This window comes from Aythya ferina, assembly GCF_964211825.1.
Source record: "Aythya ferina genome assembly, chromosome: 15".
Classification (NCBI taxonomy): domain Eukaryota; kingdom Metazoa; phylum Chordata; class Aves; order Anseriformes; family Anatidae; genus Aythya; species Aythya ferina.
In genome coordinates this window covers 17531116-17558823 of record NC_140314.1, presented here as the reverse complement: position 1 = coordinate 17558823, position 27708 = coordinate 17531116, and the positions used below count along the sequence as shown (strand labels likewise).

General features: G+C 41.8%; 1 protein-coding gene across 6 annotated transcripts in view; it reads right to left on the bottom strand.

Annotated features, from left to right (window-relative positions):
* Nucleotides 1–1444: 1444 nt before the first annotated feature.
* PARN (poly(A)-specific ribonuclease) overlaps nt 1445–27708 on the bottom strand; it is a 71820-nt gene continuing 45556 nt past the window's right edge. For 5 of the 6 annotated variants that reach the window (XM_084536379.1, XM_084536385.1, XM_084536381.1 and 2 more), the window contains 3 exons: nt 15794–15983; nt 4450–4637; nt 1445–2415 (listed from right to left, as the gene is read on the bottom strand). In XM_084536379.1, coding sequence (XP_084392505.1) covers nt 2363–2415; nt 4450–4637; nt 15794–15983 — 431 coding nt within the window. In that variant the 3' untranslated portion in view covers nt 1445–2362. Of the gene's footprint in view, nt 2416–4449; nt 4638–15793; nt 15984–27708 lie in introns of those variants that run through there. The other variant, XM_084536382.1, reaches the window with a different exon arrangement.

Genomic DNA, 27708 nt, shown 5'->3' with positions numbered 1-27708 from the left:
ATGCAATATAAATAGGGTCAGTTCCTCCTTACAACAGCATCTGTCCCTGACTGTTCTCCACCCAAACTTTATATAAGAAATACCATAGTACCAATCTAATCACATTTTATTAGTTTAAGTAGGTGTTACCTCATAAAATCAAACAGTATGGCAGGACTAGAAAACAAAATAGTATTTTCTTAAGGGGTAGTAAATATAGCTAGAGATAAGTAACATCCTGCTCTCTAAAATGTCTATTCAGGTTAGGGAAAAGGGTGGAAACAGTGGTAATGTCTATTAACATTTGTAGCTTACAGTATATACCCAGCCTGCTCTGGAGAAAAAAAAAATAAATTAAAGCATTTAAGGTTCTATACTGTAGTGAAATTAAGACATTTTCCTGTGCTGGTATGTAAGTATTGTCATTCAAGACTGAAGTCAGTGCCAGACAGATTTTAACAGCCTTAAGATAAAGACTTCAGGTAGATCCTCTGCAACAGTAGAAGGCTCAAAAGCAAATCTCTGTTCAAGAGCTATAATCTTACTGGGTATTTCTGGCAGTCCCTTTAAATGCTTTTGTATCCTTTTGACATCATAACTCTGAGCTCTCCCAAAAATACATTATGCCAGTTCTTTAGGATATATAGCAAATAACAAACTCAACATTTGGTTAAGACTCTGTAATAAGTTATTTATGTCTTATGGAGATGACTCATTTTATACACTGTTTTAACTGTTGCATACATTCTGAGAACTGAATTCACAGTTTCTTTGTAGGTTTGAATACTCGAGATAAAAGCAATTTAAGACTCAAGTTTTAGAGATGAGGACCCTCTGGATCCTTGAGAGCAGAAGAACTCAGTTACTAACTTCCCCTTGCATCACTACTAACAGTCTTCTTTCCCACATTTTTATGTAAAAATGTGATATTAGTCTGCTATTAAAAACAAAACAAATAAAAAAAAAAAACAACACACCACGCTTAATTCTACTACTCCAGGCAGTTCCAAGTTTAGAAGTAGAACATTTCACATTTGAGGAATTTAGATTTTTTCCTTTTGCAATGCAAGTTCAAGATAGTTCTCCCAATCATAAAAAAAAAAAAAAAAAAAAAAAGGCAGGTTATTGCATTGTTTAAGTGACAATGATTCACACTGTAATGTAAATACAGTCCAGTGAAAGCTTCTTAACCACTTCTAAACCACTCTTCCAAAGAAATGTTTTGAACTTGCTGATTTATAAAACTCTTTTCCAAGGGAAATGCACAGCAATTTGCATCGTATTATAACAGGCTTGCTTTTCCTGATTACAATTCACAAATATCTTGAAAGTAGTCCATGGACCCAAAGGCTCTGCTAGTCACAGGCTGCAATCATTATGAAAATTAAAAAATGTCATATTATGTCTTAGCAAAACAAGAGCACATGAAAACCATTTCAGAAGCTAATAAATAAAAACAAACAAATTCCTAAGAAAATTTCTTTAATTTTCATTTTATGGAAATACATCTTTTGTTTTTATTTCCATGATACAAAAATGTTAAATATCAAACATTTTCTGAAATCTACCAATGCAGCTTTTTTTAAACAAATAAAGGGCTGGTGCAGTTAGCAGGTTTGTCACAGGTACCAAAAAAACATTTTTACAAAAACCCCACAAGCTGGGGAAGAAGGTAGGGAAGAAATAGATCAAGACTTAAGAGTGAAAACAGCAGGATGTGAAAACAAAGAAAAACTACCTCCCACTAGGATATTCATGTTTGAGAAGCACATAAGTTAAATTTATTTTTTTATTTGTTTTAAAAGGATATGGTATGTGTAAAGTTAGTATTCAGAGGAACGCTGGCTGCACTGGGGGTGGAGGGTGGGAGTAGAGAATGAAAAAGTAAAAAAAAAAAAAAATCCAGATAGAGTAACTGGTAGAAAGCAATATGTGAAACTGCAGTTCTACCTGTGTCAAGAATGCTGACATCAAGCATACTGACATTGCCTTAAAAAATATCTAAAGATTAGGAGATTTGTGGTAAGTCCCCTCAAGCACAGGAAACAGCCTAGCATGAAATCAGAGTGCCAGTTCTTTTTGTACATTTCATAGCCAGCATGCCAAAGGAGGTGACCAAAATACATTTAGTCTTGCTTCTTAAATCTAACATCATTTACGACAACAAGGATTTCACATGATCAACAACAATCATATACTAGTTAATATATGCACAAGTAAAATTGACAGTGATTGTTCAGTAAACAGTTTAAAATAATTAAACTGATTTTCAGGACACATACTGCTTTGTTAACACCACTTATATTTAAATAAAGTATGGCTTCCAGGAGGTGTGTTCTTACAACTGCTGTCAATCAATTCCACTTGTTCAGGCAGTTGTTTCCTACCATGTTTCAGGGACTTCAAAAATTTCAGTGGAACTACTTGTGAAGCTTCCTAAAAAAGGAGTCATAGAATACTATATTAAAGATTTCAATATACAAACACTAAAAAGAATAAAAAGTCAGATCAACAATCTTTCGATTCGTTCAAAGCATACAAATGACAAATTTTCTTCTCTACAGAGCTTTAGATATGTTATTTGCAAGTCAATATTTACGAAGGGAACCCAACAGACTGTTTATCAATGGGTACTAAAAAAAGTTGACTTAGTTTTTTCCAAACAAGTTGAAACACTAATGAACAAAGAAAATTTTCTGAAAGAAATTGCTAACAAGTTCAAACAGAATCAACAACAAATAGATCAACAGAAATCAATTACTTAGTGGTTTAAATTCACATGACCTAAGGTTACTTGATTTCAACATACGCCCTCCTACGTTATTTTTATTTATTTATTTATTTACAGGCTGCAGAAATGTGTACAACATTGCAAAAATATAAGGTGAAAAATAGTCACCTATCTGCATTTAGCCAGACAAACAATTAAAAGGTATTTGGGCTAGAAAAATGTCAGTATTAAAGTCTGAAAACCAAAACAAAATTGAATTATCCAACAGCCTAGGTGAGAAGTCTTCAACCAAATAAAAACCAGAAAGATTATGGTCAAATGCCACACAGAATATTACATATATTGATTTATAAGTCCTAACAGTTTTTAGAAGACAGGAAAAAGACTTGAATTTATATTTTGTACTGGAAACACTATTGATTTTCAAGCTTTAAATCTCAAACACTAAACAAGGCTAAAAAATAGAAGATTTACAAAACAGATAAAGAAAAAACATCATTCTGGCAAATCCATATTTTGACACTTTTACAGAGGTCTACAATTTCTTTTGTTTTTCAAAATCTGTATCTCCTGAAAGTGAGATTCCTCAAGCTTTAACAGCTAAGAGTTCATGAAATGTGAAAGATCTGCTCACAGTCCAGTAACCTTTCAAACAAATGTAGGCTTACTAAGAACACGTTAGACTGCAAGAACTGGGAAGGGTGACTGTGACCCACCCATCCAGAATGTGTGGAATGGATTTTAATAACTCTCACTTTTCATCACCATCCTGTCAATTAATATCAGAAATAAAAGCACAGCTAAGTGATACATAAATGCAAAATGCTCAAAAATCTAAAGGGCCTAGTGAATCCTGTTACATCAACGTCTATCTGGCAGCTTATTGCTTCACTGAATTGTCCTAGAAAGCCAACATGTTCTCAAGAGATGTTCTAGGGAGGCACTGTGGCAAGCAGTGTGCTGGAGAGGCAGGCAGGTTGGCTGTCAAAGTTTTGGCTTAGTTATAAATGTAGTTAACGTTCTGACCACGGTGAGAAATTGCATTGGTTCTTCAACTTAAATAAATAATCTCACAAGTGACAGTGAATAAGGGAAATTAGTACAATGTTATCAAGATATACAGTTTAAGTTTTAATATATATAAGTGCTACTTAAAAGGGCACATATATTAGCTTTCAAGGCAGCAGGTAGTTTTATTAAAATGGACTTATTTGTAAGCAACAGTTTGTTTAACGACATATCTTGCAGATCAAGCTACAGGCATTCAATTATGCTATGACTCTATCTAATTAAGCTTAAGTGAAAAGGTCTGCATCAGGTAAGTCTTACAACTGGTGATAAAAGTTTGTTGAATTAATAGGATCTACTTTAGTGTCTTACTTCCAGAATTCTTTCAGTTTTGTTGTGATAAAGTTATCTGATTTTGCATAACGAGAAAGTCACAGAAATGAAAAAAAAAAAAAAAAGCTATAAATATTCAAAGAGCTTTATTTTAAGGAAGAAAGTAGACAAGAAATCAAATACTTCTTCTTTTAGTTTGTCTCAGTTGTTTTGTTTTCCTTTTTGATGCCATCTTCAGTTTAAACAACTCACAGCAAAATAACTTATAACACTGACTTACTGTGTTACACTCATAGAAGTCCAGAAAAGTTGACACATTAAAGAAAAATTCAATTTTGTTCAGGCTTAGGGCAGTTCCAAACAGAACAGAAAATCATGAGCAAGAACATTGCTTTTACCTGCTGGAACTTGTTCTTTCTTGATCTTTTTGAACTTTTTGTCTCTCTTCTTACTATCTGGGAGGGGCTCTGCACAGGAGTCTGTCTGATTGTATTCTGGATCTTCTCCCTCTTCCACATCATCAGAACCAGTTTCTTCCTGAATAGGACTCATGCTTCTCTTTCCCACTGTACTGGTACCTGTAAAACTGAAATGCAGGCGAAATATTGTTATCGACAAGTTAAGAATAACTATTACATAGGTACTAGTTACTATACGTCTATTAAATGCTTACGAAGGTAGTAGAATAAACTAAGTGATATACCATGAAATTATATTACCTGGAAAATCCAACTTGCAACTTAGGGAAATGAAGGTGTTCATTGACCTATTGATGTCTCAGGCTTAGCTGTTATTCTGATGAGATTGCTCATCTCAACCGTAATTAAAGCTGTTCTCTATCCCTGCTCGAGTTTATTTTTTCCCCTCTTCGTCATGAAAGCTCTTGCATATAACCGAATATCTATTGAGAATGCTCATCACCTATTAATCCCAAAAACATACATCTTCATATTGAAGGATTTTACATGCTAAATTCATCCACTCTCCTTGAACTATATGCAGTTGTAAAAGTATTTATACTATACAGAGAAAACAACCAAACTCAGTGTAATAAAAGTTAAAAACGGGTCTTAAAGTGAGATTCCTATAATCCAACAAGCTGGTGAAATAAAAATCACAAAAAGTTGCACACATTTTGTAAGTAGCATTTAAATTGAAGTCTGATGAGCACATTACAAATATTCACTTAGAGCTCTATTTCATTCAGCATACATTGAAATAACACGGCATAAATTTCATCCAACTATAATTCAATTGTTAATCTTCCTTGAATGCCAAATGGAAATATTAAAATAAAATGAAACATAAGTGGCAAAGAAGCTAATTAAAAAAAAGAGTTCCCATCGAACTTCTAGATATGTAAATACCAGCTATTTAAGTGTACATTTTAATATTTTTTCAGAACAAGAGATTAAAAAAAAAAAAGTAGTTTTAGGCTTATAAACCTTTATTTTTTTGGTAAAACCAACACAAAACACTTCTTTTATTGAACATTCTATTCAATGCTTATATTTTTAAAAAAATGAATATCAAATTATAAAACAAAACTAAAATCCTTTTTATTTTTTCTTTTAATCTATCATATCTGGAAGCATGGTGTTTCAATAAAGTTTCAGCTAAAGGATTGTCAAACTTATCTGTAGTTTTGTCTTTGAAATAGACTTTTGTTCAGGTAAAGCCTGAACAATTTGCAATTTAAAACAGACTAATTCTGGAATGTCCAAAGGTAGTAAAAAACCATGAAACATATGATTATACTTCATGCTTTTACTTCCACTTTAGGGATGCACACACCATTTACTTTGATGAATGGCTGGCTTATCCTGCAAATGTTCACATACAGAACACCTTCTTGCATGATCTCTTACAAACCTTCATTTCGAGTCACACCACAACTATGATCAATAAAAAGATGTAAGCCAAAAAGCTGGAGAGAACTATTTGTCCCACATACACACTTCAATATTGCAAAACAGAAATAAAATATGTCTGGAAAACAAAAAAAAGTCTTTTTAAGAAAGTGCATTTAGAAAATGAAAAATGGCTTTTATATTTAAAAGAAATGTTTGGAATTTTTTCTAAGAATTCTACCTCTGGGAAATATATTCTGAATAATACATAAGGAAGAAAATTTAGGAGCCACAAATTACGATCTCAGAATTAGATAAATGATCAATAACTGTTGACTTTTATGCTTCCATTCACTGCATGGATTCCACATAAACACATATTAGGTGTTTTTTTGTTCTGTTCTTCTTTGACTGAAAATAAGGTTCAAGACTACAGGAACATAATTTTTTTCACTTAGCAATAGTAGTAAACCAGTATGGTTGTATACATAAGTTAGAGCACTACTCAGATCAAAGTTCAGTTTTCTAATTATACCAGCTATTTTGGAGTATGTCCATGTTTCTGTCTCAATTTCCTTACTCTGTTGAGAAACAACCAAACAAAGTGGAAAAAGCAAACAAACTACTAGTTATCAGTAATTTTCCAATTCAGATATACTGGTTTATATTTTCTGGACATCTGAAGCATTTAGGAGAAAGTGTTACATCAGCCATTAGCAAAGATGGCACTCAAGTTTCAGAATGCAAACGTACAACAGTTACCCATGCAATAATATGATTTTTCAAAAAGGAAAAAAATATATTTAAATAGGTTCTGAAGCTTCTTTTATATTCTGAATTAAGATTTTTATTCTTTGTTTTTAAGTAAAATTACTAGCCAAGTTTGGGGGAAAAGTAAGAAAAGCCCAGCATACACTGCCAGCTGGCAAATCTATCTAGTGAACACAATGCAGCTTTCATTTCAATTAGTGATGATCATAGGTGTGGTTCCGCACCTCTTCAACAAAGGCTCAGGATCCACCAGTCCTTTTTTCCCAACCTCTCCCTTATGTTAGCCTATTTTAATGCCAGCCTGCTGGCAAAAGTAACCGGGATGAATACCACAGAAGGAAGATGGTAGAAATCTAAAATCTAGATTTTATTTTCTACTTCTATTCTTAAATACAACTCCAATCATCAAAGAATATAGTATTTTTGTTAAATCCCAGCAGCATGAGTAACAACATTAGCACTAAACGCAATTTGATGAATCGACAGGATGTGGTGGACTTACATAGAGCTTTGCTGCCCAAAAGAGCACACTACACCTGATTAAAATGCTCACTAACTCTGTAATGTCATTTCTAAATTGCGGCTACTAAATAGCAGCAATCCAGCTAGTGCTATGGTAATTACTTTGAAAGAATCAGAAAGTGGAGAGGAGTAAAAGTGGGGGAAACCCTTATGATGATGTAGCATTAAGCATTTTCCATTTTGGAAAGGAATGTCCTACTTTTGAAAGGACCAATTCCATCATAACTGAGTATCTTGAATAGGCCTAGATACAGACAGACTTTCAATTTCAAGCATTTCCCAATTCTTATCCTCTAACAAACAACTATACACAAGCATTTCTGTAGAAAATAAACTGTAAGAGAAGTCACTACAAACTCAGTAAAGGAATCATCAGCAGAAACACAATAACATTTCAAAAAATAAGATAAACTATTTTCAACAAAATTAAGGCATTCAAGAAACCAGTGCTACAACTGGGAGCCTGACAACAGCAGATGCAGCACTCCTGGTTTTAGCTAGAAAACTTGTAAGGCAAAATGACCTATCACTTTCCTATTCTTTATGCTCATGTGAGTCTTCTGCCATTAGCTTATTTTATTTTACTCATCCTTACATGATGATTAGGAAAAGTAGTAACTGCAAGCAGAAAAGGATATCTAGTTTTACACAGAACATAACCTATTTTTCATGCCATGGTTTAACACCATTTTGCAGAGGAAAGGATCCCAATTCCATGCGTTTAACCAGTCAAGACAGTTGGCAGGCAGCTATTTGCTCAGCACAACACAGCTCATGCAGTACACAGCCACACAAGAGGCCATGGTCCATCCATTTTGGAAAGCATGCTCTGAAAAGGGAATGGCTTTAGAGGAGTGGATCCTATTAACTACTTGGAGTTTTGCATTTCCTCTGCTTCTCCATCTGACGTAAACTGTCAGGCACCTTTCTATTAAAACTAATTTTTATATGTAACAGTAGTAATACACTACATGCCAGGGGTATATATTAATTATAAATTGTTGTACCTTGTAGCTACTACGATACAGCATTTTCTGAAGAGAAGTTCCTCTGTAACATTGGAATATAGTTTGTTTCTAAAACAAGAATTAATAAATCCTCATTACATACTTACCAGTCTGACAATCTAAGACAGAAGGTTGCTTATAAGAAATAACTTACAACTTCTTTACTGAATGAAAAACTAGCCAGAACATATTGTCAGAAGCTGACAGAAGCTGATGCAGTAAGCTTATTAAATAATAACTAATAAAGAATGCAGTAACATGAATCTATTATAAGAGATCAGCTGCTGGATACACCACAGCATTGAGTGCTTAACTATATATGATTCAGATTAATCTGGATGAATATGCACATATGCACACACAAATACATGAAAATAACCTGGACAAATACAAATATATATAACATTGTATAAAAATATTTATATATGCTTATGTGTAAATATATATTTATTTGTAAGATATCTCTGTCTAGAAACAAAAAGAAAATCTATCTACAGACAGTTTGAGTGAACTGAAAGACCACTGAGTGTGCAGTTACACGTTGTGTCTAACCTGGTGTAATTGCCAGCTCACACTTACAGAGGAAATATTTACAAAGGACTAATGCACAAGAGAACACAATCTAGCCAGTAACAAAGAGAAATAAAACAAACAAACAAATACATGTCAAAAGAGCTGCATGAAAGGGAGTTTGGACCAGAATAAAGTCACTTTATTCTTGGAATAACAACAGAACCAAAATTCATGTAATGGCAATTATAAAATTGTCTATAAACAAAATAAAAGACTACTATCTAAAGCTATCAAAGTGTTGATCATCAAAAAATAAGGATAGCAAGGCTGTTTCTTGAGGAATTTCTCAATATTAGAGAAAATAGATGAAAATCATAGAATCATAGAATCATAGAATATCCTGAGTTGGAAGGGACCCTTAAGGATCATCAAGTCCAACTCTTGACACCGCACAGGTCTACCCAAAAGTTCAGACCATGTGACTAAGTGCACAGTCCAATCTCTTCTTAAATTCAGACAGGCTCGGTGCAGCGACCACTTCCCTGGGGAGCCTGTTCCAGTGTGCAACCACCCTCTCTGTGAAGAACCCCCTCCTGATGTCAAGCCTAAATTTCCCCTGCCTCAGCTTAACCCCGTTCCCGCGGGTCCTGTCACTAGTGTTAATGGAGAAAAGGTCTCCTGCCTCTTGACAACCCCTTACAAGGAAGTTGTAGACTGTGATGAGGTCTCCCCTCAGCCTCCTCTTCTCCAGGCTGAACAGGCCCAGTGACCTCAGCCGTTCCTCGTACGTCTTCCCCTCCAGGCCCTTCACCATCTTCGTAGCCCTCCTCTGGACACTTTCCAACAGTTTCATGTCCTTTTTATACTGTGGTGCCCAGAACTGCACACAGTACTCGAGGTGAGGCCACACCAGCACAGAGTAGAGCGGGACAAGCACCTCCCTTGACCTACTAGCGATGCCGTGCTTGATGCACCCCAGGATACAGTTGGCCCTCCTGGCTGCCAAGGCACACTGCTGGTTCATATTCAACTTGCTGTCTACCACGACCCCCAGATCCCTCTCTTCTAGCCTGCTCTCCAGCGTCTCATTGCCCAGTCTGTACGTGCAGCCAGGGTTTCCCCGTCCCAGGTGCAGGACCCGGCACTTGCTCTTATTGAACTTCATGCGGTTGGTGATCGCCCAGCTCTCCAACCTGTCCAGATCCCTCTGCAAGGCCTTTACGCCCTCATTTGAGTCCACAACTCCTCCAAGTTTGGTGTCATCAGCAAACTTGCTCAAAATACCCTCTATTCCTACATCCAGATCGTTTATAAAAATATTGAAAAGTACCGGCCCTAAAAGGGAGCCTTGAGGGACCCCACTGGTGACCGCCCGCCAGCCTGACGCAGCTCCATTTACCATAACCCTTTGGGCCCTGCCCGTTAGCCAATTGCTCACCCATCGTATGATGTTTTTATTTAGCTGTATGGTGGACATTTTGTCCAGTAGGATCCTATGGGAAACCGTGTCAAAAGCCTTGCTGAAGACCAAAAAAATCACATCAGCTGGTTTCCCTTGGTCCACCATACGGGTGATCTTATCATAAAAGGAAATCAGGTTAGTTAGGCAGGACCTACCCTTCACAAACCCATGCTGGCTGGGACCAATGACTGCTTTGTCCCCCAGGTGCGCCTCAATAAGTCCGAGAACCAACTTCTCCATGATTTTACCAGGCACTGACGTGAGACTGACACGCCTGTAATTGCTAGGGTCTTCTTTCTGACCCTTCTTGAAAATTGGCACAACATTTGCCAGCTTCCAGTCTACCGGGACCTCTCCAAATTCCCAGGATCGTTGAAAAATAATTGAGAGAGGTTCCGCGATGACATCCGCCAGCTCTTTCAGCACCCGGGGATGAATCCCATCCGGACCCATGGACTTGTAGGGATCCAGGTGGAGTAGCAAATCCCGCACACGTTCAGGGTCAGTTGGGAGTTTGTCATCACCACCGTCCCGGTCCTCCAGCTCAGGGCACCCTGGGTCCCGAAGCCCATCATCGGCATTGAAGACAGAGGCAAAGAAGGCGTTAAGCGTCTCTGCTTTGCCTACGTCATCGTCTGTGAGGAGACCTTCCCTATCAAGGAGCGGCCCTATGTATTCTTTAGTTCTCCTTTTTCCATTTACATATCTAAAAAAACCCTTTTTATTTTCTCTCACAGACACAGCCAGCTTCAACTCTAGCTGTGCTTTGGCCACTCGAACTTTCTCCCTACAAACACGAACAGCATCCCTGTATTCTTTCCATGACGCCTGGCCCTCCTTCCAGTAGCGAAACACTCTCTGTTTCCGCCTAATCTCCATTAGAACATTCCTGGTCAGCCACGCCGGCCTCCTGCCCCGCCTGCCTGACTTGCGATATTTTGGAATTGCCTGATTGAAAATCTTTCAAGGAGATAGTGTTTAGGCAGACAACTCACTGAGACATAACATTAAGGAAAGAATTCGCTAAAAAATTTATTCAGCTATTTTCCAAATCATATATTTGTGGTCGTCCCCAACTTCTTTGAAAAATAACAAGTCTGCTTTCCACATTTACTGTTTTCCAACATATCTGTTGAAAGAAGTTGTCTACAGTTCATATCATAAGCCACCACTCTTAGTGTCTTGCCTAGAATCTGTGAGATACCCGAAATACCTGTGAAAACATTCAGTAAGGAGAGAGACTTCCTCCAGTAGAAATACTACTATGACTTGGGATTTCTTTGTAATAGACTCAAGATGTTCAATATGTTCAGACTATTTAATACAGAATTAACTATAAGCTACAGACTTGAACCTTAGCCACCAGGTACCGAGAACACATGTAAACCAGTGCCAGGACAATCCTGAGCTCTTCATCTCTTCACAGCATGTATTCCCAAGTTTTCCTAAGTACAATAGTTTAATTGAACTACCTTCATGACTTCATTTGATATGGATTTTATCACCAGGTTCTTCCATATGCTTTTTTAATTATTTTTTTTTTAAGGAATCCAACAAGTCTAACACATTTAGAATTCCCACCATGATAAAAGGCATGAAAATCTGACACCTAGGCAAAACACACACCTGTATTTAATTTTGCAAAGTAGGCAAATCATAAGCTCATGTAAGTGAGAAGAACAAGTTTAGTACATTTTTTACATGATAACATTTACTGGAAGATATAATGAGAGTTAGAACTTATCATAGCAAGAAAGATAAAGCAGGAAAAGCTCAGTGTTGGTTTTATGCCTGTCTCATTTGGTCTGTTCAAAGAGAGGGAGTGGAGGTGTGTGAGGAAGAAAAAAATTAACATTTACACTAATGTAACTTATGCACTCCACCAAAATGTGTTTTTTTTTTGCCAAATATATAATTGATAGAATTTTGAAAAACTAAGAATACCAATGACTTGATAGCTGAATTATTTAGTTTTATTAACACTGAAAGACTCTTTCTATTCACACCCACACAGATCACTGAAAAAAAAAACAAACAAACTCATGTTCTCTTCATATCTAAAACATCTCTTCAATAGTGTGGGTAAAAATGGAACAAGAAATACACACAGCAACCTACTGTATTGGAATCAAAACAGACACCTCCTGACTTGGCTAACTAGCTAAGTATAATACTTATAATTACTTATAATACTAAGTAAATAGCTAACTATTTAAAAACAAAAATAAAACACTTTTCAAATTTTACTCCAAAAACTCAAAGCCTCACAAGCATCATGCACCTATAATGCATTGAAGACAATTTTCTGACACGGGTGGTGGAGGAGCCAATGAGGTGGCGTGTGCTCCTGGACCTTGTCCTTACCAACAGGGATGGGCTTGGTTAGGGATGTGAAGGTCGGGGGCAGCTTGGGATGCAGTGACCATGAGATGGCGGAGTTCAAGATGGAACTTGGTGGAAGAAGTAAGGCTAAAAGCAGGATTGCAACCCTGGACTTTCGGAGACCCAACTTCGACCACTTCTGGGACCTGCTTGGGAGTATCTCATGGGCTAGGCTGCTAGAGGGCAAGGGTGCATGTGAGAGCTGGGCTACATTTAAACAGAACTTTTTCCAAGCTCAGGATCGGTGCATCCCTAAGAGCAGGAAACTGGGGAAGGGGGGCAGGAAACCTGCATGGATGAGCAGGGAGCTCATCGATAAGATCAAAAGGAAGAGGAAGGTTTATGAAATGTGGAAAAAAGGCCTGTCCTCTTGGGAGGAGTATAGAAGTGTTTTCAGGGCCTTCAGGGACGCGACAAGGAAGGCTAAAAACCCACCTAGAGATGAGGTTTTCAAAAGAGATAAAAGATAATACTTAAAAAAAAAAAAAAAAAAAAAAAAAAAAAGTATGTAAACAGTAAAAGGAAGACTAGGGATAATGTGGGTCCCTTGCTGAACGAGGGGGGTGTCCTGGTAATGGGAGATGCTGAGAAGGCGGAGATACTGAATGCTTTCTTTGCTTCAGTCTTTGCTTCAAGGACTCCCCCATGGGACTCTTCGACCCTGGAAGGAGGAGAAAGAGTCTGGGAAGTGGAGATCTCCCCCCTTGTTGACAAGAGAATGGTTCGGGAGCATCTGAGTAGGCTCAACGCACACAAATCCACGGGTGCCAATGGGATGCATCCACATGTGCTAAGGGAGTTGGCAGAGGTGATTGCCAAATGGCTCTCTGTCATAGGTCCTGGAGAACAGGAGAGGTGCCTGAAGATTGGAGGATAGCCAATGTCACTCCAGTCTTCAAGAAGAGCAAGGAGGAGGATCTGGGAAACTACAGGCCAGTCAGTCTCACCTCTGTCCCTAGAAATGTGTTGGAACAGCTTATTCTGGATGCCATCTCCAAGCAATTGGAAGAGAAGAAGCTTATGAGGAGTAGTCAGCATGGATTCACCAAGGGGAAGTCATGGTCAACCAACCTCGTTGCCTTCTATGATGGCATCACCAGCTGGGTAGATGAGGGGAGAGCAGTGGATGTAATCTACCTTGACTTCAGCAAGGCTTTCTATACTGTCTCCCATGACATCCTGATAGCAAAGCTGAGAAAGTGTGGGATAGAGGAGTGGACAGCAAGGTGGGTGGAGAACTGGCTGACTGGCTGAGCTCAGAGGGTGGTGATTGGCAGTGCAGAGTCCGTCTGGAAACATGTGACTGGAAGCGGTGTTCCCCAGGGGCCGGTGCTGGCTCCAGTCTTGTTCAACATCTTCATCAATGACCTTGATGAGGGAATAGGGTCTACCCTCAGCAAGTACACTGATGACACAAAGCTGGGAGGAGTGGCTGACACGCCAGAAGGCTGTGCTGCCATTCAATGAGACCTGGACAGGCTGGAAAAATGGGCAGGAAGAAACCAAATGAAGTTTGACACGAGCAAGTGTAGAGTCCTGCACCTGGGAAGGAGCAGCTGCATGTATCAGTACAGGCTGGGGGATGACCTGATGGAGAGGAGCTCTGAGGAGAAGGACCTGGGGGTCCTGGTGGACGACAGGTTGACCATGAGCCAGCAGTGTGCTCTCATGGCCAAGAGGGCCAATGGGATCGTGGTGTGCATTAAAAGGAGTGTGGCCAGCAGGTTAAGGGAGGTGATCCTCCTCCTCTACTCTGCCCTGGTCAGGCCTCACCTGGAGTAATGTGACCAATTCTGGGCTCCCCAGTACAAGAAAGACAGGGATCTCCTGGAAAGAGTCCAGCGGAGGGCCACAAAGATGATATGGGGCCTGGAGCATCTTTCCTATGAGGAAAGGCTGAGAGACCTGGGTCTGTTCAGCCTGGAGAAGAGAAGACTGAGAGGGGATCTCCTCAGTGTGTATAAATACCTGAGGTGTGGGAGACAGAGGGATTTGGCCAACCTCTTTTCAGTGGTTTGCGGGGACAGGACAAGGAGTAATGGTCACAAGATAGAGCACAGGAAGTTCTGCACCATGCGGAAGAATTTCTTCACGGTGAGGGGGACAGGCTGCCCAGAGAGGTTGTGGAGTCTCCTTCTCCAGAGATATTTAAAGCCTGTCTGGACGCCTACCTGGGCAGCCTGCTTTAAGGAACCTGCTTTGGCAGGGGGGTTGGACCCAATGATCTTTCAAGGTCCCTTCCAACCCCTTCAATTCTGTGATTCTGTGATCATCATTTGCCTTCCTGTTTCTGAAGCACAACCTCATCTGGACTGCCTAAGATGGTAATTTATACCCTTCACTGTGGCAGTATCACCATGGAAAGTCATAAAAAAAACAAAACACACAAGATTACCTTTAGAGAAGAATCCAAAGACAAGTTTTCAAAGTTTCCAAATGACACGTGTCCTAGTTTTGACTGGACTACAGTCAAATTTATTCCTTGTAGCTGGTAAGGTGCTGTGTTTTGGATTTAAGATGAAAATAATGCTGATAGCACACAGATTGCTTAGTTGTTGTAGAACAGATGGCAGACCTAGGACAAGTGACCCAAAGTGGCTAAAGGGATGCTCCACACCATCTGGCCACATGTGGAACAACAAAGTGGGGTGGCTAGCTGGAGTGGGGCAGGGGACCACTGCTGGACATCAGTCAGTAGATGGTGAGCAATCGCATTGTACATCACTTGCTTTGTTTAGTATTTTATTACTATTTTCCCTTCCTTTCCTATCCTATTAAATTGTTTTTATCTCAACTCTTTTACATTTTTGCCCCTGATTCTCTCCCCAATCCCACTGCAGAGAGGGGAGGGTGAGTGAATGGCTGTGCAGTGCTCTGCTACTTGCTGGGTTAAACCACAACACAAAAGCTATTTAGAGGTGTAAAACAAAGAGGGATGTAATTCTTTTACTTTGGTTGTAAGAAGTGGTACTACTACAACAAGCTCAGAAGCTGTGAGTTGACCTGCCCCTAGTATCCTAATATTTTAAAAGTTTGTCTAACTACTAAATCCCCTCCACTCCTTTACGTATGATCTTGTGACAGGTGATGTACCACTATCGATTCATGTGCAAAAAAAAAAAAAAAAAGAAAAAAGAAAAGAAAAGAAAATACCAGATAAAAACTACCTCAGAGGTGCTAGACTTAATAAAGTGCAATAAAGATACAACAATTTGCAATGCAAAAAAAATCTCACCTGTTAACACAGTAGTATCGACTCTGGGAAACGTAAGGTGTGCATTGAATTTTTAACCGCTTTCTCTCCATCTCCTTCCAACTATCTTCTGTACATTTTCTCTTTGCCTGTTTTTCTTCATGTTTTTTCTCAACATATTCAGCATATGTCTGGATCCTATAACTTTCAGCATACCTGCTGGTGTTTACAGCTATGGGGAAGAAGAGTGATGTTATATACAAAATGCTTAAATTACAACACACCCTCTCCTGAGATAACTTAGTCTGAAAAATAGAAGGCTATTTGTTCAGTTCATAAAAACTACTTTTTCTAGTTTCTTATTAGTGGTAAAATAAGTATGTAAATAAATAAATGTTGTACTATCCTAAATTCACATTGTACATTTGAATTACACATTTAAAACATTTCTGAGTTAGACTTCTTCCAAGAAGGGTTAATTCTACTGAAGATTTCTCTTTTAAATTAGAAACCATCAATTCTTCACTCATAACCCTCTTCCAGATTGCTTGTTGGCAAGAAAAGAATTCCTGGATTTTTTCCCTTTTAGTCTCACTATTTAACCCAGCAGGTTTATTTTGCAAGTCTGCCAGGAAAAGACGACATTTGCATAGGCTTTGCCAAAACTCTGATTGCTGTGAAACACAAGCTCATTTGAGCTGCATTTTTTGTAGCACAAGATACCCGTGGAAGCAGCACTTAACTAGAATCATAGAATCATAGAATATCCTGAGTTGGAAGGGACCCTTAAGGATCATCAAGTCCAACTCTTTGACACCGCACAGGTCTACCCAAAAGTTCAGACCATGTGCCTAAGTGCACAGTCCAATCTCTTCTTAAATTCAGACAGGCTCGGTGCAGCGACCACTTCCCTGGGGAGCCTGTTCCAGTGTGCAACCACCCTCTCTGTGAAGAGCCCCTTCCTGACGTCCAGCCTAAATTTCCCCTGCCTCAGCTTAACCCCGTTCCCGCGGGTCCTGTCACTGGTGTTAATGGAGAAAAGGTCTCCTGCCTCTTGACAAGCCCTTACGAGGAAGTTGTAGACTGTGATGAGGTCCCCCCTCAGCCTCCTCTTCTCCAGGCTGAACAGGCCCAGTGACCTCAGCCGTTCCTCATACGTCTTCCCCTCAAGGCCTTTCACCATCTTTGTAGCCCTCCTCTGGACACTTTCCAACAGTTTCATGTCCTTTTTATACTGTGGTGCCCAGAACTGCACACAGTACTCGAGGTGAGGCCACACCAGCACAGAGTAGAGCGGGACAAGCACCTCCCTTGACCTACTAGCGATGCCGTGCTTGATGCACCCCAGGATACGATTGGCCCTCCTGGCTGCCAGGGCACACTGCTGGCTCATATTCAACTTGCTGTCTACCACGACCCCCAGATCCCTCTCTTCTAGCCTGCTCTCCAGCGTCTCATCGCCCAGTCTGTACGTGCAGCCAGGGTTTCCCCGTCCCAGGTGCAGGACCCGGCACTTGCTCTTATTGAACTTCATGCGGTTGGTGATCGCCCAGCTCTCCAACCTGTCCAGATCCCTCTGCAAGGCCTTTACGCCCTCATTTGAGTCCACAACTCCTCCAAGTTTGGTGTCATCAGCAAACTTGCTCAAAATACCCTCTATTCCTACATCCAGATCGTTTATAAAAATATTGAAAAGTACCGGCCCTAAAAGGGAGCCTTGAGGGACCCCACTGGTGACCGCCCGCCAGCCTGACGCAGCTCCATTTACCATAACCCTTTGGGCCCTGCCCGTTAGCCAATTGCTCACCCATCGTATGATGTTTTTATTTAGCTGTATGGTGGACATTTTGTCCAGTAGGATCCTATGGGAAACCGTGTCAAAAGCCTTGCTGAAGACCAAAAAAATCACATCAGCTGGTTTCCCTTGGTCCACCATACGGGTGATCTTATCATAAAAGGAAATCAGGTTAGTTAGGCAGGACCTACCCTTCACAAACCCATGCTGGCTGGGACCAATGACTGCTTTGTCCCCCAGGTGCGCCTCAATAAGTCCGAGAACCAACTTCTCCATGATTTTACCAGGCACTGACGTGAGACTGACACGCCTGTAATTGCTAGGGTCTTCTTTCTGACCCTTCTTGAAAATTGGCACAACATTTGCCAGCTTCCAGTCTACCGGGACCTCTCCAAATTCCCAGGATCGTTGAAAAATAATTGAGAGAGGTTCCGCGATGACATCCGCCAGCTCTTTCAGCACCCGGGGATGAATCCCATCCGGACCCATGGACTTGTAGGGATCCAGGTGGAGTAGCAAATCCCGCACACGTTCAGGGTCAGTTGGGAGTTTGTCATCACCACCGTCCCGGTCCTCCAGCTCAGGGCACCCTGGGTCCCGAAGCCCATCATCGGCATTGAAGACAGAGGCAAAGAAGGCGTTAAGCGTCTCTGCTTTGCCTACGTCATCGTCTGTGAGGAGACCTTCCCTATCAAGGAGCGGCCCTATGTATTCTTTAGTTCTCCTTTTTCCATTTACATATCTAAAAAAACCCTTTTTATTTTCTCTCACAGACACAGCCAGCTTCAACTCTAGCTGTGCTTTGGCCACTCGAACTTTCTCCCTACAAACACGAACAGCATCCCTGTATTCTTTCCATGACGCCTGGCCCTCCTTCCAGTAGCGAAACACTCTCTGTTTCCGCCTAATCTCCATTAGAACATTCCTGGTTAGCCACGCCGGCCTCCTGCCCCGCCTGCCTGACTTGCGATATTTTGGAATTGCCTTATCTTGTGCTTCTAGGAGGCATCGCTTAAAGAGTGACCAGCACTGGTGGACATCGAGGCCTTCAAGAGCAGTTTCCCAGGGGACCTTACTGACTAGTTCCCTGAGCAGCCTGAAGTCCGCTTTCCCCATATCTAGGGATGAGGTTTTGGTGGCACTTTTCCTTCTGTCACCATAAATTTTGAACTCAACCACTTCATGGTCGCTATGACCGAGGCGGCCACCAATCACCACATCTCCTACCAGACCCTCTCTGTTTTCTAGCAACAGGTCTAGGAGGGCACCTTTCCTAGTTGGCTCCGTTAGCACCTGCACCAAGAAGTTATCATCTAGGTGCTTCATGAACCTCCTGGACTTGCTCGTGTCAGCCGTGTGGCACTCCCAGTTAACGTCCGGCAAGTTGAAGTCCCCCATAAGGACAAGGGGAGTTAATCTCGAGGCCTCTCTTAGTTCTGTAAAGAATAATTTATCGGCGCTATCGTCCTGGCCAGGCGGTCTGTAATAGACTCCCACAACGACATCCCCTTTATTCGTTCGTCCCTTGATCCTTACCCAGAGGCTCTCAACTTTGCCATCGCCGACCTGAAGTTCCACACAGTCCAGCCCCTGCTTCACATACATCGCCACCCCACCACCTCGCCTACCCTGCCTGTCCCTCCTGAAGAGCCTGTAACCATCTATCGCAACACCCCAGTCACAGGACTCATCCCACCAGGTTTCGCTTATGCCGATGACGTCGTAGTTGCGGGACTGAGCCAGGACTTCTAGCTCATCTATTTTATTCCTCATACTGCGTGCGTTTGTGTAAAAGCACTTCAGGTGCGTCTCCTTACACTCAGCACCTTGTGGATCTGACCAAAGGACCCCACTGGCACACAGCCCCTCTGATTCTAGCGTACCATCCCTTAGGTCTTCACCGGCGCGCCTGGTTTTAGCCCCTTCCCCCTTCGACTCTAGTTTAAAGCCCTATCTATCAGCCCTGCCAACTCCTGACCTAAGATCCTTACCCCTCTCCGAGAGAGGCGCATCCCATCCGGTGCCATCAGGCCCGGTGTAGCGTAGACCTTCCCATGATCAAAGAAACCGAAATTCTGCCGGTCACACCAGTCTCGAAGCCACGAGTTTATGTGAACAGTACGTCTTTCAGCTTCGATCCCCCAGCTAGCACCCAGCTGTTCCATCCTTGTATCTTTCTAATGTTCTGTCTCCACTTAACTAAAAAAGACTGCCAGTTCAAGGTAGAAGGACTTTTGTCAACACAAAATTAGAATCACTTAAAGAAAACTTTCGCTGCCTTCACTCAGCAACAGTTTACCAACATTCCTCCAAGTCCCAGCATCTTTGCAACTCTCAGCCTTTAATCTGGAGGCCAAGCTCTGGCCTGAAGTCATCACTATAACAGATGAATCAGCAAATTAAACTGGCTGTCAGCTGGTGTCCTCTACCACTTTCAGCCTAACTCACTGAAAGAAAGTATTGTAAACTAACCAGCAAACCTGTTTTAATCTAAAACAAAGAAACAAAATAACACATTCTTTTTCATGCATGTCTGCTGCACATTTTAAAATACCATAATAGTAAAATGGAGATAAAATCCCAATTTTATTACTGCACATCTACCATAGAAATTTCAGATGCATAACCAACCTTCTGATCCCAGCTGATGCACTGCCATCTTAAATACAGAGCATTCTGTACTACCCCTAGCCCATGCACAACACATATCATGCTCTGACATTGCAATTCAGACAGGTAAGGTAGTGGATTTTTTTTCTCTTTCTATTCTGCATATTGGCTGCAGTAACATGAAATGAAGCAGCTGCAATACAAGTCATGGCACATAGATGTTGCTGTTACGAAGTTTTTCAAATGTACATAAAACTCGACAACACGTTTTTATATTTAATTTTAATCCCAAGAATAGGTGACTGTAATTATGATTAACAGTCTCATGAGACTGCTGCATTAACCAGATACATGTTAAACATACCTCCCGTCACCCCCCTTTTATTTATTTTGAACTGTGAAGTTATAGGATCTGTTTGAAGAATTAGGAGCATATTTATTGCCTATGAAGTTACAGTACAAGCATCATAAATGAATTAATAATGCTCACTGAAGTTACTGCATGCCAACTGACATTCCTAAGGGTAAAATTTGTTTAGGTAAACTCAAGCATGTTTTTACTTGCTAAAATCAAGCACACAGTTACCATGGATCATCTGATAAATACTGACTTGTTAAAACACAATAACCATTTCACATTGTTTGTTTTGATATAAACTACAAACCAGAGTTATGGCTCGTTCATTTAATTCCCTGACAAACTCTGCTTATATATAAGGAAAAAATAATCCTTACGAATCAGCCTAAAGATAATTCTTAAAAATAATCAGTATGAAAGTTAGACGAGCTGTCTGTCCAAAAACACTATCTTGAAGCAAGACCTGTATTTTATGCAACATGTTCCTGTTGCCACATACATATTTTTACATATATGTATATGCATATAAAAAGCTCCAAAAAGATAAACGCTGGATATAACTCTACACTGAATTTGACATAAAATATGCTAAAGTGCAAACGCTTTATGCATTGAACAACCGAAATGAAGGCACATAAACAATTTTATGGAGCCACACAGACAAGTTAATCTTGCACGGTTTTGATCTGAAAAACAGCTCCCTTAAGGGTTTTAAATACATTCTCTCTGATGCTCTTCTGGTGAACAATGTCCCTGCTGCCAAACAAACCAAATACAGTTACCTCACCCTGCAGTGCCCATGGAAGAAATGCATTGCTAGAATACCTGCTGAATTCTAACGAACTGAAGAGAACATAAGGTTTTTATTTACTTGTTTTTAAATCATAGAGAAGGCTTTTTTTTTTTTTTTTTTTGTGAGAAACCTGACATACTAGCCACCAGCACCACATGGCTGCATTTCATTACCTTGGGTGCAGCTGTAAAGTTAAGTTTCTGCCTTGAAGTCGAATAATAGTAATTGCATATGATTTCAGGAAAGATTTCTAGATGACGGCATCTTCCCTAGTTATTAGGCAAGCTATTAAACAGGATGGCTGACACTGAGTGACCCAAGAGGAATGTGTACAAAGATGCTCTTTCACCAAGTCATTACTGTCATACAGAGCAAAATCCTTATAATAACCACAATTTATAAATCACAAAGAACTACACAGATTAAAGTTGTGATACTAAACACTCAAATTTATGAAATGATAAAAGTAAAATATCACCTATGAAGTATTAAACTGCATAGATGCTTTTAGACTACTCCCTCAATCGGACTGAGGGTGTTCAAATTGTGAGTAGCTAATTCAGTGCTTTGTTTTATTCTCATTACTCGTGACTTACAGAAATTATTATCACAGAATTTCTAGGTTGGAAGAGACCTCAAGATCATCGAGTCCAACCTCTGACCTAACACTAACAGTCCTCACTAAACCATATCCTTACATGTGTTGGTTTTTTTTCCCCATTTGTTTTTTAAATTGTCCAATTTGAAAGTAAAGCTCCTTAACTCAAGAAGCTAACAAGTGCCTATTTTATAAACAGAAAGCAGAAGTAAAGACCACACATCCCAAACTAGAGAATATATATTTTAATTAACCTAAATGGAATTAAATTGGCCACTACACAAAGCATCCAGTCATGGCTGGGATCCCCCACACAAACATATTAACATATTGGCAGAAAAGTCATAAATGAAAATTCTCCAAAAAGAAACAGCACATGATCATGTGGCCATGGACTTTATCAATGGAAGTGTAATTGACCTCCATTATGTTAAATATTAGTGAAACTGGTATTGCAATATTCTCCCACCCCCACTTAGCTGATAAGCAGCTTTCAGACTTCAGTATACCTGGAAAAGTTCTACTGTAAGGCACTACGCTGTTTGACAACTGACTAGTCAGACCAGAAATTGTAAATGCATTTCTCCAACCTCTCCCTCTCAAATTATGAAAATTACTGATAGTTGCTAGTGCTGATTCAACATTTAAAAGGATTGAGTACACTCTGCTGGCTTCTCTCAGAAAGATACGTGAACTTGATTGACAAAACCCTTACCAATTGCCAATATTTCTGTTTACTGCTGCTCTTTTCCTACCCTCTCCGATTTCTCCCAGGTCAGCCTTTTCGTGGCAGTGTCTGTCTCATACTGGCCTCATAAACCACCATACTGTCTCATACTGGCCTCATAAACCACCATACCCCTAAACATTCCTTAGTGTTAAACTCATGGATCACAGTTCTGTTCCGGCCATGCACTACTCCCAACTTCTTTTACAAATTGCATGTTTCTGCTGCCATTCGATGCCACTTTTCCCTTGTGTTGCATTATCCAGTTCTGTTTTTTATCCCAGTTTTCTACATACAGGTTAAGCCTATCCCCTTGCCTAAAACAAGGGAGCAGGGCTGGCAGCAGGGCTGGCAGCAGGGCTGACATCAGGCGCTGGTCCAAGCACTACCACAAAAACCCTTGGTGATGCATAAGTGGTTACAAGACCCCATGCCTCGTTCACACGCCAAAAGGACCAGGACATCCCAAACAAGTAAACAAAAACATATGACAAAAATGACTCCACTACCATTTTTTTTCCCCACTTAGAAGTCTGTTTTGACAGCCAAAATAAAAACCACTGTAAGAACAGCGACAGGCTGGTAGCGCATTCCTTCCCCCAGAAAGTAAATGGACAAATTGTAAAACTATAAATAATCCTTAGGATTAAGAAGGAGGCAGGCTACACTGGCCCTAACCATGCCTTTTAAATGAACAATAAACTACTATTTTTTTTTGTTTTCTTTCCAAAAGGTTCATCACTTGGTGCCTATGCAGTACCCCAGAGGAAAGTAAAAGCAGCAGCAATTTGAACACAGAAACACAGTGCAGACCCAACCTCATGAGCTTTGTGCACTTTTTACTACTTCAAGAGAACGAAATCCTAAACTAGATATCACAGAATCACAGAATTTCTAGGTTGGAAGAGACCTCAAGATCATTGAGTCCAACCTCTGACCTAACACTAACAGTCCCCACTAAACCATTTCCCTAAGCTCTACATCTAAACGTCTTTTGAAGACTTCCAGGGATGGTGACTCCACCACTTCCCTGGGCAGCCCATTCCAGTGCCTAACAACCCTTTCTGTGAAGAAGTTCTTCCTAACATCTAACCTAAAACTCCCCTGGCGCAACTTTAGCCCATTCCCCCTCGTCCTGCCACCAGGCACGTGGGAGAACAGACCAACCCCCAACTCGCTACAGCCTCCCTTGAGGTACCTATAGAGAGCGATAAGGTCGCCCCTGAGCCTCCTCTTCTCTAGGCTGAACAAGCCCAGCTCCCTCAGCCGCTCCTCGTAGGACTTGTTCTCCAGGCCCCTCACCAGCTTTGTCGCCCTTCTCTGCACCCGCTCAAGCACCTCCATGTCCTTCTTGTAGCGAGGGGCCCAAAACTGAACACAGTACTTGAGGCGCGGCCTCACCAGAGCTGAGTACAGGGGGACGATCACCTCCCTAGCCCTGCTGGTCACACTGTTCCTGATACAAGCCAGGATGCCGTTGGCCTTCTTGGCCACCTGAGCACACTGCTGGCTCATATTCAGCTGACTATCCACCATCACTCCCAGGTCCTTCTCTGCCTGGCAGCTCTCCAACCATTCCTCTCCCAGCCTGTAGCTCTGCTTGGGGTTATTGTGCCCCAGGTGCAGGACCTGGCACTTGGCCTTGTTGAACTTCATGCAGTCGACCTCAGCCCATCGGTGCAGCCTATCCAGATCCTCCTGCAGAGCCTTCCTACCCTCAAGCAGATCGACACACGCACCTAACTTGGTGTCATCTGCGAACTTACTGAGGGTGCACTCGATGCCCTCGTCCAGATCACTGATGAAGATATTAAAGAGGACCGGCCCCAGCACCGAGCCCTGGGGGACGCCACTAGTGACTGGCCTCCAACTGGACTTGACTCCATTTACCACGACTCTTTGGGCCCGGCTATCCAGCCAGTTTCTAACCCAACGAAGCGTGCGCCAGTCCAAGCCAAGAGCAGCCAGTTTCTTGAGGAGAATGCCGTGGGAGACGATGTCAAAAGCCTTGCTGAAGTCAAGGTAGACCACATCCACAGCCTTTCCCTCGTCCACCCAGCACGTCACTTTGTCATAGAAGGAGATCAGGTTCGTCAAGCAGGATCTGCCTTTCATAAACCCATGCTGACTGGGCCTGATCGCCTGCTTGCCCTGCAAATGCTGCGTGATGACTCTCAGGAGGATCTGCTCCATGAGCTTCCCTGGCACTGAGGTCAAACTGACAGGCCTGTAGTTTCCCAGGTCTGCCCTCCGGCCCTTCTTGTAGCTGGGCGTCACATTTGTTAGCCGCCAGTCAACTGGGACCTCCCCCGATAGCCAGGACTGCTGATAAATGATGGAAGGCAGGTTGGCCAGCTCCTCTGCCAGTTCTCTCAGTACGCTCAGGTGGGTCCCATCCGGCCCCATCGACTTGTGCACATCTAAGTGCTGTAGCAGGTCACCAACCAGTTCTTTGTGGATAGTGAGGGCCACATCCTGCTCCCCATCCCCTTCCACCAGCTCAGGGTACTGGGTATCCAGAGAACAACCGGTATTGCCGCTAAAGACTGAGGCAAAGAAGGCATTGAGCACCTCCGCCTTTTCCTCATCTCTTGTAACTAAGTTTCCCCCCGCATCCAGTAAAGGATGGAGATTCTCCTTAGTCCTCCTTTTTGTGTTGATGTATTTATAGAAACGTTTTTTGTTATCTTTAACGGCAGTAGCCAGATTGAGCTCCAGATGAGCTTTGGCCTTCCTAATTTTGTCCCTGCACAGCCTCGCTACATCCTTAAAGTCCTCCCTAGTGGCCTGCCCACTTTTCCAAAGCTTATAAACCCTCTTTTTTCTCCTAAGATCAAGCCACAATTCTCTGTTGAGCCAGGCTGGTCTTCACCCCGCCAGCTCGTCTTTGGGCACGTGGGGACAGACCGTTCCTGTGCCATTAAGATTTCCCTCTTGAAGAGCGCCCAGCCTTCCTGGACCCCTCTGCCCTTCAGAACTGCCTCCCAAGGGACTCCACCAACTAGTGTCCTGAGCAACTCAAAGTCAGCCCTCCTAAAGTCCAATACAGTGGTTTTTCTGGTCCTCTTCCTGGCCTCGCCAAGAATAGTGAACTCCACCATTTTGTGGTCACTCTGCCCAAGACAGCTCCCGACAATCACATCCTCCACCAGTCCTTCTCTCTTTGTGAAGAGAAGGTCTAGCGGGGCACCTCCCCTGGTAGGCTCACTAACCAGCTGCGTCAGGAAGCTATCTTCCACGCTCTCCAGAAACCTCCTAGACTGCTTCCTCTGGGCTGTGTTGTGCTTCCAGGATACGTCAGGGAAGTTGAAGTCCCCCACGAGAACAAGCGCTGAAGATTTCGCAACTTCTGTCAGCTGCCTGTAGAATTCCTCATCCGTCTCCTCATCCTGGTTTGGCGGTCTATAGCAGACCCCGACCAGGACGCTAGCCTTGTTGTCCCTGCCGATCCTAACCCAAAGGGACTTGACCTTGTCATTCCCAGCCTTGGGTGCTACAACCTCGAATGACACTCTAATATAGAGAGCCACACCACCACCCCTTCTGTGCTGCCTGTCCCTTCTGAAGAGCTTATAGCCAGTCATTGCAGCACTCCAGTCATGAGACTGGTCCCACCACGTCTCCGTGATGGCAACCAAGTCGTAGCCTGCCTGCTGCACGATGGCTTCCAGCTCCTCCTGTTTGTTACCCATGCTGTGTGCATTGGTGTAGATGCACTTCAGCTGGGCCATTGCCTTATCCTCCGGCCTTGCCGTTGTTCCCCCTGGCACAGCCCCAACAATCCTAGCTTCAGCCTGATCCCCCTTCCTACCTAGTTTAAAGCCCTCTCAATGAGCCCTGCCAGGTCCTGGCCCAGGATCCTTTTTCCCCTAAAAGATAGGGACCCGTCTGTGGCCATCAGGCCAGGTGCTGAGTAAAGTGCCCCATGATCGAAAAACCCAAGATTTCTGCGTTGGCACCAGCCCCGGAGCCACGTGTTTAACAGGTAGGCTTTCCGTGCCCTCTCTGTACCCCTCCCTGCCACCGTAGGGATGGATGAAAACACCACCTGCACTCCCGCTCCATCCACTAACTGACCCAGCCCCCTAAAGCCTTGTTTGATAGCCTTCAGGCTTCTCTCTTCAATGTTGTCACTGCCTGCCTGGACTATCAAAAGAGGATAATAATCAGAGGGGCATACCAGGTTGGGAAGCTTCCTGGCAACGTCCCTGACCCTGGCCCCAGGGAGGCAGCAGACTTCCCTACGGGTAGGGTCAGGCCGACAAATAGGTCCCTCTGTTCCCCTAAGAATAGAGTCTCCAAAATATTTTATTGTATTATCTAGCAATTTTCAGAGAAATGACCTTAAGAGTAACTGCCCTACGTTGCTCTTAGCTCTGACAAAATAATTAAAAACGAACAACAAAACCCAACTAAACATAGAGGACAAAACCACTTTCTCAAGTATGCTTTTATATTTATGCTCATATAAATGCTTTTTTTATACAGGTTCGTTGGTGCCACAGAATCAAGCCTCTCCTTGTAAACAGGTATGCCAACAAAGTATCGGAATGGCATCATTGCCTCATCTCCACAGTGCACAGCTGCACGTGCTAGATAAGTCATTTGGCATTCACAGAGCAGCTACTGGGGAAAAAAAAAAATTCTCTCCACAGAGAACACAGATGACGGTACAGTCCACTGAGACATTTCACACTACATACATGTACACCGATTGTTAGGATTTTAACTTTCTTAAAGTAGCAGTTTAAGTACTAAAAGAAGTCAAACTGTTTTGCCTTTGCACCCTGTTTAAACGCCTCAGTAATAGAAACAGAATCTGTGAAATAAATTAACCCATTTGAAAAAAAAAATCCTAAACAGATGAAAAGCTAGTCAAAAGAGTTCCAAGATTATATTAATAAGAAACTTATTATATTCAAACTTGCATGGCACAGGGTTAGTTTTTTGTTAGTTTGTTTGCTATTTGTTTTTTAAGCAATGAGAAGAAAACATTGCCACAGGTGCCTGACAGCAAGTCCATCCCTAATCTATCCTCTACATCACTAATGTTGAAAGTTGTAAAACAGCTGTGTT